The sequence below is a fragment of the Amyelois transitella genome, chromosome 24, assembly GCF_032362555.1.
Source record: "Amyelois transitella isolate CPQ chromosome 24, ilAmyTran1.1, whole genome shotgun sequence".
NCBI lineage: Eukaryota > Metazoa > Arthropoda > Insecta > Lepidoptera > Pyralidae > Amyelois > Amyelois transitella.
The window spans coordinates 1,147,023-1,158,554 of record NC_083527.1 but is presented as its reverse complement, the minus strand read 5'-3'; the positions used below and the strand labels follow the sequence as shown (position 1 = coordinate 1,158,554).

General features: G+C 37.3%; 1 protein-coding gene across 1 annotated transcript in view; it reads right to left on the bottom strand.

Annotated features, from left to right (window-relative positions):
• Nucleotides 1–597: 597 nt before the first annotated feature.
• Nucleotides 598–11,532, bottom strand: part of LOC106142501 (agrin) — a 44,122-nt gene continuing 33,187 nt past the window's right edge. Inside the window, exons 3-12 of the mRNA XM_060951129.1 lie at nucleotides 7,704–7,844; nucleotides 6,880–7,027; nucleotides 6,097–6,258; nucleotides 5,579–5,722; nucleotides 4,884–5,048; nucleotides 4,021–4,182; nucleotides 2,988–3,113; nucleotides 1,817–1,993; nucleotides 1,288–1,446; nucleotides 598–906 (exon numbers count right to left, since the gene is read on the bottom strand). Coding sequence (XP_060807112.1) covers nucleotides 828–906; nucleotides 1,288–1,446; nucleotides 1,817–1,993; nucleotides 2,988–3,113; nucleotides 4,021–4,182; nucleotides 4,884–5,048; nucleotides 5,579–5,722; nucleotides 6,097–6,258; nucleotides 6,880–7,027; nucleotides 7,704–7,844 — 1,463 coding nt within the window. The 3' untranslated portion in view covers nucleotides 598–827. The remainder of the gene's footprint in view (nucleotides 907–1,287; nucleotides 1,447–1,816; nucleotides 1,994–2,987; nucleotides 3,114–4,020; nucleotides 4,183–4,883; nucleotides 5,049–5,578; nucleotides 5,723–6,096; nucleotides 6,259–6,879; nucleotides 7,028–7,703; nucleotides 7,845–11,532) is intronic.

Below are 11,532 nucleotides of genomic sequence, written 5' to 3'. Positions count from 1 at the left end.
TGCAGAAGAAACAGTGTAATTTAAATACAAGGAAGGACATAGAATATAAACAGGCAAAACATTTTAACTATAATGTTTTTTATGACCTAATCTTACTTTAAATGAATAAACGCTGTGATAATCTCGAGACAAGAATTATTGTTGCTTTCCAAATGGCCCAAACTGTGGCACATTAGAAAACCAAAAGTCTTTTTATAAATGCATCGATTCTTACGAATAAATAAACAGACAAAGAATTTGCTAAATATTTACAACTCGCTAATGCTAAACTTGAAATAAATAAGTCAATAAATAAACAGTCAATTACTAAATTAATTTTACGCTAAAATCACGTTTACCTAATGTGTTAGTAAGGGTAAAATTTTAATTGTTTCATTAATAGAGATTACGAATAAGACTTCAGTTAGAAGATAGTTGTCAACTTATAGAGCACTTGGCTATAAGATTACTAATTGAAATTAAAATTAGATTTCTCAACAGTTAATAGATTTTCTCGTTTTTCAACGGAATCCTTACGAAATGAAAACCGTTTCCTTTTCAAAGAACCAAAATGGACAATTTTTTTTACTGATCAATGATATTCAAGGTATGGGAAATTGTAGTGAATTGTCAAAACATCAAGAAATCTCTGATAAAAATGTAACCGATTGGAAAGCTATAAAGAATCGGGAGTATATAACATCTATCACACCATTAGTGTTAACACGCCTTATTAAATACATTCTTAAAGTTAAAATACATGGAAGACAGAGATATGAACTGGTTTTATACATAGTTGGCACTAATAATAACGATATCCTAGAAGCGGTTCGATTGACTCGAGTAATTTATCGATACAAATAGTTCTTCGGTTCCTCTGCGATGGGTTCGGTGCATGTTCCCAAGTATTTCAGTGACACGAGACTTCTGGAAAAGAAAATAAAGAAAGTTACAGATTACATCAAATAAAATGATTTTGATTAAAGGTAAGTAGTAAAAATTAAAAACTAGGAATAGCAAAAATATTTATACTTGAAATACCTACTTCGAGTTTGTATCATAAGCTTGTGAAATGAAATGACTCGTATGAAAGAACCTAGACATAATCCCCTGACAAATAATCTTGTCATTAGAGCTACATAGGTATCTAGTCGACGACGAAAACAATATTAAGAGTAAACATAAGATTGAAAAAAAAAATTATAAATTATAATGATGCCAAATTAACTACAAAAATGATACAAGAACTTCCAACTCCACAAAATTATCTCAAAGCTTAAAGTTTTAAAATTGGAACATCATAATTACCTGGACCTGCAGTTCTCCATCTCGAGGAAGCACTTATTAGAGTACGTCTTATCATCAGTTCCGCAAACCGGGTCGTATTCCGGAGGGCAGACGCGTGCGCAGCCTGAGTACTGGAAGCGAGCGAGGCAGCGCTTCAAGGGGACCACGAAGACGTGTTTTCTGTGGATGATTATGTTAAAGAAATGATCAGCGAATTGTTAGCAGATTATAAATCTGTTGATGATGGTAGTTTGGAAGAAGATAATTGTTTGATGATGGCGCACTTAACCCGACAGTACTATAAACTAGTGACCCAAAAATTACTAAGACTAATATTTTTTTCTACAGAGTTTACATAATTCTGCCAAATTGAATCTTTTTATGGCATGTTAGTAGTATGTATATGTTTTTTAATGAAATTGCAATGTAGAACGCACTGTTCCGAGGGAGCGATATTACAGTTTATTGATAAAATTGTATTAATACTATGTAATATTCCGAACATAACAGGTATTCATCGTTTTTAAAGACAAATCACATTTTCACCTACCCACAATTCTCCTTCTTCATCAGACACTCGTTCTTGTAGAACCTGTTATCGGAACCGCAGACGAAGGCGGGCGTGTCCGGACATGCTTCGTGACACAAGGCGGTAGTACGGCAGTGTGACGCTGAAACTGCTACCACGTGTTGACCGCAAGTTAGGCGACGCAGCTCACATTCGGACCTAAAATAAAGAAAAGAAATTAATAAAAAATACTATTACTATAATAGTGATACTGGCGTTTGTCGTGTAAATACATCCTGATAGTGAGATTCTAGGAGTAAAGACTAGAGATGTTCTAATGAATGTATTCGTTTAAATACATCCTAGTAGTGAGATTCTAGGAGTAAAGACTAGAGATGGTCGAATGAATGTTTGTTTGTTATATCTTTATTGCATAGAAATTTACACAGTAACAAGAAAATAGTAAGTACATAGTTATAAAAGAGACAAATCACTTGCAATGGCGGACTTATCCCATGAAGGGATCTCTTGGTATGTATTGGTGTATAAAGGATGTGGGAGGTAAAGACTATTTTAGTTATTTAGATATAATAGGAAATTGTCACGGAAAAAAAAACATAATTAACAAATTCAAAAGTTTAAGGTTTTTAAAAGCACTAGACCTCATAATCCCAAGCTTACTTGTACAATAGATGAGTTTATTTAATGGAATCACAACAGTATTTAAATAATGGTAAACGAAGACAGATTATACTACAATTAAAAAAAAAACGATCTTAGAGGGAGTTCGGTACAACCGTAAAAAAATTGTCACAACATTGAAATTGAAATGCATAATTATTATTCAATATTATGGGACATTTCTAACATCACTTGTCATGTCTTTTGGTTTCTCAACATTGGTTGACGTCAAATAAATTACTCAAAACTTAACTACCGCTTCCAAAGCGTCAGTGCAGAAGAAGCGGTAACAAACTGCACTGCATTATCCTTACTCCTCAAACAAAAAGTAATAGTTATACTTATAACTATGACTTATCAAATGGCTAATTACTGACCAGCTAGAACTTACTTACCTGGTAAAGGGTCAAGTCAAAAGTACCCGAAAACGTCGAGCTTGCATGAAGAGAGTTATGAATGTGGATGAAGCGAAGGAAGTATGCAGAGATCGTTGTAAGTGGAAAGAGGTAGTATGTATGTATGTAGAACTTACTTGTAAACATTTCCATCAGACCCACATACAGGCTGCTCCACAGCGTTGTCGCAATTGTCTGAACAGTCGATCTCGAGGCGAGGCAGCAGCGTGCAGTTGCCGAAGTGAGCTAATTGTACACCTTTGCTGTAATTTACAAGATTAAATATTTCAACAGAACCAATCATTACAGATTCGTTTGTTAGCTTTGAAACAGTAATGAAAGCGCTTAATGTAACATCAACTAAAACTTAGAAAAACGAATTCCAGATATAGAATGAAGATAATTTTGACAGGAGAAAGCAGCTATCATTTATCATTCTCATAGTAAGAGGATACACATGACCTATCAATATTACACTGTATGTTATCAGTGAATTCAACTTCCTGATCTTAAAGGGTTTTGCTGACAGGTTAAGTGTTTGATGATGATGATTTAAGGTTTGTGAATGAGTCTGTCTTTTTAAAAATTAACAAAAGTACATCTGTTAGTGCTGTGTAGTTCCCGGTATTATAAAATACGACCACTCCATATCATTCTCATGGATGTCATAATAGGCTTCTCAGGGCTAATAAACTTGAGATTCTTCTAGGCGATAGGCTAGCAACCAGTCATTATTTAAAACTCAATGAGCATCGGACTAAACATGGTCTTTCAGATTTTACAAGACTGTTGGCTCCGTCTACTCCGCAATGGATAAAGACGTTTATATGTTATGGAACAGTCCTTTTGACATAGGTGACATTAAATGTTAAGTCACAGAAGCAGCACTAGAACTCTCACCAAATATTGTTATATTATCTGGGTCACCACCAAATCGAGCAATGTTTTTTTTATCCACTTCAAAGCAGCTACTTGATCTTTCATGCCAGCATTACCTGGTACCTCAGGCATATTTAGACTTAAGAAAACAAACGCTTCCAGTCTGTAATTTATTGTTGCTACTAAAACGTCATGTTTTAGTAAATATTGCAGCAAAAATTTACCAATATTACAGATGCATACATACTATGCATCTGTAAAATTGGTCAAATTTTGTTTTAGAATACTCACAGGCAAGTCGCAACTTTCAGATGACACGAGTTTTGGTACACGTTCGCGTCAGTGCCGCAAACTGGATCCTGGTCGGTGGGACACTTCACTTTCAGGCACTTGTTCATCTTAGACCGGCATTTCTCCATGTCCACTTTCTTCACGATTTTCCTGTTGCTAACTCTGAAATGATTCAATTCAGTCTTGAGATGTCGATTTGTAATGTTTACGTATAAGGTGTGTTTGATAGTACTGATGGTATTGTAGTAATAATTTTTTTTCTTTCTCCTTTCATTTGACGCTTCTTTCTTTCTAAATTTAATGTCTTACTAGCTTTTTGTCTTTGATTTGGGATTAGGATTCTGTCTTTTATCAAAATTATTGTATTTTGAACTACCCAACTGAAGAGCACTGTGTAAAGTTGGAATTTATGTAACAAACTACATTTAAAAGTTTTTTATGTGCCTGGTAAGTATTTATATTTCCTAAATGGTGCAATATTTTACTAGAGACCTGTTGGTACTATACTTTTATAATCTTAAATCATAAAATTAGTCTTGATACATATACATAGGTACGCATATGGACAGGCTGTAAACTTGAGATTTTTCTTTTAGGCGATGGGCTAGTAACCTGTCACTATTTGAATCTTAATTCTATCATTAAACTTAACAGCTGAACGTGGCTTATTAGTCTTTTCAAGACTGTTGGTTCTGTCTAACCCGCAAGGGATGTAGACGTGATTATATGTATACATACCTATATAAATAAACAATACAAGAACAATTTAAAATTAAATAAAAAAAAATCTTGATTCTATTTGGATTTAACAATCTTCAAATTGGCAATACAAATGTTCATATTGTTGATGAAATCTGCCTTACCCGCAATTAAGCATCTTCATTTCACACTCGTTCCTGTAGATATTCTCATCAGATCCACACACCAGCTTCTCTTTCTGCCCAGAGCAGTCGGTGGGGCAGTATTCTCCGCCAGACGTCCTCTCTTGAGACACGCAGAATGCCATGGGTACTTCGAAGACATGTTTACTGAAACATTTTTCGGTGTTGTTAAATTTTGTTTTAGTGCTGCTGTTATCAATTTAGAGGCTCTGGCACATGAATTAGCTTGTCAACCGACTGTCCCGAATCCGGCCAGTTATTCATATAAGGCTGAGCGTAATATTATCAAGCCTATAAATACATCCTCCTGGCGATTTCCCAAATAGTTTTTTTTAAGAAAAAGAGCTAGAGATCCGCAATCAATCCAGGGAAAGGTAGGACGAAGATGAAAGGTTGAAGAAGTAAGGTTAAAAGCGAAGCAATTCTCATCTGGTTTCCTTTATCCTATTAACAGGGAAGGCTAAACCGGCTTGGATTTATGGTTGCATTAGATTTAAGTGACTTTTAGGTTTCACGAGTTAAAGCTGAAGTGATCAGTCTCTTAAATTCCAGGAGCCACTGGCTGTATTGAATCAAAAATCAAAATTCAAAATTTTTCTTCATTACTATAGGATACTATTAATAATTGTCAAAACGTATGGTTTATTATTAAGGAATTATACCAAATATATACCTACCCACAATTTGTTGCCTTCATTCTGCAAGCATTCGCGTACAGTTTTCCATCTGAACCGCACGTGGGGCGGGCGACTCTCCAGCAGGACTCGCGACAGTGTCTGGTCGTTTGGCAGTGCTTCTTACTCGTCCGGACCACTCCTTGTCTGAAATTTCATGTCATTCCGCCATTATTTTATGTCCGTAGGTCTATCACATCGCTTCCTCTGTAGCCACTCAAAGGGAGGTTGTTGATCTTTGACAAGTTACCCTATAAAGTACCAGGACATCATAACTCACTCACAAGTCATCACATTCATATACAGGTACTCTTGTAGATGTTTTCATCGGAGCCACATTAAGGAGGTGGTTGATCTTTAACAAGTTACCATATAAAGTACCAGGACATCATTACTCACCGACAAGTCATCAGTTTCATAAGGCAGGTACTCTTGTAGACGTTTCCATCAGAGCCACAAATCAGGGAGGTGATGTATTTTAAACAAGTTACCCAATTAAGTACCAGGACATCATAACTCACCCACAGGTCATCAGTTTCATATGGCAGGTGCTCTTGTAGACGTTCCCGTCAGAACCACAAATAGGTCCGTCCAATGGAGCCTGGGAGCAGTCGACAGGGCAGTTCTCCCGATGAGCGCTCATGTTGTTGCAAGCACCTAAGTGAGAGAGACCGATGCCCACTCTGGAAGTTAAAAACAATGGTTCTGATTTAGTTCGGATGTTCTTTTGAGTAGGCATGAAAGAGAAAATATTTTAAAGAAAGGCATATGTTTTAAGAGCATGGTTTTAAAGACACAAGCGGCGTACTTTTTAGTATCATTCAGAGCTTCATCATTCGAGGTTATTAAATTTTAAAAGTGCGCCCGAGCGTGATGTGACCACGACTTTAGCCAGAAAGAAAAACAATCGAATTTGACCAAAGATGATTTTGTTTTTAATACGTAGAGTTGATCGCTTGGCGAAGACTATTGGGTAAGTAATAGATTCATTTATATCTTTTTTGCAGTATGTAAGTTTTGGCTTAAAAGCTGCAGTTTTGTTAACTATCATCCGAGACTGTTATTCAAGTTATGCAGGTACCTATACTATCCTTGGCATATCCTGAGCATAGAAATGAGTTCAGATTATAGTGACAGGTTTAGAGTCCATCACCAATCAATTAATGTAATAATTATGCTATCTCTTGAATATTTAATTTTTTGTTTTATTAATTATAAGTATAATACGAGTATCAAACTAAAACTACACCAGAAGATAGAAGAAGATTAGATAGAAGATAGAAGTAGTGTAAGATTTTTCCGACCTGCAAATTTCCACCTGCAGCATACATCTGTTCAGATACGTCCGGCCGTTGGTACCGCACACAGGGTCCCGTTCAGAAGTGCAGCGATGCTCGCATTTGGAGCCCTGGGCGCGGGAGCACGAGCCTTGGTCTTGAGCCAATCTAACACCTGGAACATTGTCACAATTCAGTAATTATTTTATAGCTTCTTGGTAATTGCCGTGTAGTTCCCGGCACCAATGCACGAAAGAATAGGACCACTCCATCTCTTTCCCATGGATGAACTTGGGATTCTTTTTTAGGCGATGGTCTAGCAACCTGTCACTATTTGAATCTCAATTCTATCATTAAGCCAAATAGCTGAACGTGGCCATTCAGTCTTTTCAAAGACTATTGGCTCTGTCTACCCCGCAAGGGATATAGACGTGACCATATGTATGTATGTATGCTTCTTGGTAATTGAGAACATCTTGAGGAAATCTGCACATTCAGACGTGGAGCCCAGATCCAATATTGGAAAGGTTCCCCTTGCAGAAGTCAGACGGGAGTCGTTTCAGTTAGAAAACCTACCTTTTCCAATCATCAAGGATCATGATGAACATATTGAACATGGTAATTAAAATCATAATGAGTAATGTACAACAGTAATGGTAACCCGAAATCGTCGAGCTTGCATGAAGAGAGTTATGCATATGGATGAAGCGAAGGAAGTATGCAGAGATCGTGGCAAGTGGAAAGATGTAGTCTCTGCCTACCCCTTCGGGAGAAAACTGTGATTTTATGTATGTATGTGAACATGGTCAAACAAAACTTAGGTAAATGTTGAAAGTAACTGAAGAACTGACCTTTTCCACAAGTCTTCTTCCTCATCTCACAGAGGGAAGGGTAGATGTACCCATCTGTGGCGCAGACAGGCTCTCCTTGCAGGTTGGGACCGCAGATCCTGGGGCAGGAGGCGTCACGGGCACCCTCACACCATGATGCAGCTGAAACAGACAGTTTGGATTTATATCTTCCTTCAGGTATCAATTGTTAAGGTTTATAATGACGCCGTAATAGTACCGTGTGGTTCCCGGCACCAATACAAAAAAAGAATAGGACCACTCCATCTCTTTCCCATGGATGTCGTAAAAGGCGACTAAGGGATAGGCTTACAGCTAGGGATTCTTTTTTAGGCGATGGGCGAGCAACTTATCTCTATTTGAATCTCAATTGTATCATTAAGCCAAATAGCTGAACGTGGCCATTCAGTCTTTTCAAGCCTGTTGGCTCTGTCTACTCCGCAAGGGATATAGACGTGATCATATGTATATGTATAATGATGCACAAATATGGCGTACCCTCACTCCACGACGCAGTTGGAGAATGGACAATTTTGGATACACGATTATATCTTGCACCAGGTATAATTGATGCATATATACATATAATCACGTTTTTATACCTTGCAGTGTGGACAGAACGAACAGTCTTGAAAAGACTGATGGCCACGTTGGGCATTTGGCTTAATGATAGAATCGAGATTGATCTTTTTAAGTTATCGCACCACCCGTACATCCATCTCAGTCTGGTCCAAAGGTTCGACTGGCAGAGAATGCCTTGTGGCATTAAGTCCACCTGTTGTACATTTTACGTGCAAAAAAATAAATAGTGTAAATGCACGCCTATTACCCGAAGGGGTAGGCATTCAATCATATTTCAAAATTATTGAACTTTATGGTAATATTTCAAATACACAAACATTCCTTGATAAATATAAACATCATTTTGTAACTGGCCAGTAACGCCTACGCATTACACAAAGAGATTGAACTTCTAATTTTTTCATCGAAATTTTGACAAAAAATTAAAATAATTCAAATACTCGTATCTAAGCGTTGGCGCATATAATGAACAACATTGTATCTTTATCAAACAATTCTCCGGTACACTGTTACTTGAGAATAGTGAATCTTTTGCTAATGGATTTTACTAGTCACTGTCTCGGCCGCAGGCACTTGTTCGAAGCGGTTGGGGCCACGAAATAAGATAAGTTACAAACGAAAATATATCTTTTAAAATCCAAAATTTAGTTTTGTTGGTTATAACTATATATTATACAGTGAATGTGTATTTATGCCAAAATTTTAGGCGAAAATTATTTTACGCGGTAAATTTTATACGAGACTGGGCGCTTTAAATTCTACAACATTGTTTTTCATTCTTGAACGCATGTGAAACTGTCAAATAAATCTGCGGTGCACCATACATTATGGCTATTAGATACTTTAGTAATAGGCTGCAGGAACCAATTACATATCTTATTTTTGTTAAAAACGTGTTACAAATTGATGTTGTATATAGCTTGGTGTCGACGGCATTACGGGCAGTTTCCGATAGACGTCTAAAATTGTCCATGACTGTCTAAGGGAAACATAGATGCAAATTAGCGGTTACAAATCCCTACTAATATATATACATTTTCCATTTCAACCACTAAACCCATTTTTAAGAAATTTGCTACACAGGCTACTTTATATTGCAAAAAGTGTTAAAAGACGGAATGAAAGATTTATCAGTAAACTTTTACGGCGAACGATATCCAACATATGCCGTGTGGTTCCCGGCACCATTACAAAAAAGAATAGGACCACTCCATCTCTTTCCCATGGATGTCGTAAAAGGCGACTATCCCTTATAGGCTAATAAACTTGGGATTCCTCTTTTAGGCGATGGGCTAGCAACCTGTCACTATTTGAATCTCAATTCTATAATTAAGCCAAATAGCTGAACGTGACCATTTAGTCTTTTCAAGACTGTTGGCTCTGTCTACCTCGCAAGGGATATAGACGTGACCATTATGTATGTATGTTTGATATCCAACATCCAGGCAAAAGCTGCAGTCATAAAATATTAAATTATTATCGCCAGTTCCGTGGCCCCACCCGCCGGCGCGTGCCCGTCCGCCGATCCCTATCTGCGCCGGCACTCGCAAGATTTACCACGCGGCAGCTATCCAGGAATTTCAGTTTTATCTGCACTAAACCTCCATAGTTTTACCGTAACAATGACTATAGAAATGCTATGTATTATTTGTTTTAAACGTAAATGTTGGAAGGCGTGGAGGAAATGTTTTTTTTAATCGGTGTGATTTTGGTAAAAAGTCAGAGGGGTTAGTTAGTGCGAGTTTTACTCGATCAAAAGCGTCGAGCAAGTAAACGCGAATTTGTATGTGATTTGATCAACGCCACCTAGTAAAATTATTTATACTTACATATGAATCTTCCTCAGAAAATCTTCTTACCAACGTTTCAAACAGATAAAAAATACGTCCACCACTTCCCGAGATTAGCGCATACATATAGACAGAAAAAATACATACATACATTTAATCAAGTCTTTAAAAAGACTAATAGGCCACGTTCAGCTGCTTGGCTTACTGACAGAATTGAGATTAAAATAGTGACAGGTCGCTAGCCTGTCGCCTAAAAGAAGAATCCCAAGTTTATAAGCCTATCCCTTAGTTTTACGACATCCATGGGAAAGTAATGTAGGAATCCTATTCTTTTTCTTATTGGTGCCTGGAAACGCACGGCACTATAAAAAAATTACACTGATTGAGTTAGCCTCGAAGTAAGTTCGAGACTTGACTTACGAGATACTAACTCAACGATATTTTTTTTTTCTAATAAATATTTACATATATAATTAAACATCCAAGACCCAGGCCAATCAGAAAAAGTTGTTTTCTCATCATGCCCTGGCCGGGATTCAAACCCGATGCCACAGACAAGCGTACTACCGCTGCGCCACAGAGGCCGTCAAAATACGAGTATGTAGTGATTGATTTTATGTTTGTCATAAACTTATCGACAATGTGTAAATTGTATTTGTCCTACGATGCGCATGCACACAATGCATCATCCAATCGGGATATGACCCGAATACCAGCCTCAAGGGCATTAGGGTGCTACACTTACGTAACAGCTGATACCTTACGTGTGGTACAGTGGGCCACATAGAAAAGTGTACCATTTGTATGTGAGTACTATTCTGAGAGTGCCGTGTGGATCCCGGCACCAATAGAAAGTGCCGTTTGGTTCCTGGTACTAATAGAAAAAAGAATAGTACCAGTCCATCTCTTTCTAATGGATGTCGTAAAAGGCGACTAAAGGATATGCTTATAAACTTGGCATTCTTCTTTTAGGCGATGGGCTAGCGACCTCGCACTATTTGAATCTCAATTCTTACTTTAGGCCAAATAGCTGAACGTGGCCTAAGAGTGTTTTCAATACTTTTGGCTCTGCCTACCCCGCAAGGGATGTAGACGTGATTATATGTCTGTATGTTTATTCGGAGAAAGCACAGATTGTAATAGCGACGCTTACTATTACAATCTGTGCGCTTACACGGGCAGCATTTATACATGTAAAAATACATACATATTATCACGTCTATATCCCTTGAGGGGTAGACAGAGCCAACAGTTTTGAAAAGACTGACAGGCCACGTTCAGCTGTATGGTTTAATGGTAGAATTGAAATTCATATTGTTCGCGGAAAGCGACTTTGCTTTAAATTATGAAGTGTTGTTTATTCTATAGTATAGCCGAAATATGTGTGTATTTAGACGACTATTTTATATATAAAACCAATAGTCACTATGACAAGTGGATGTTTTTAAAATGATAATTTT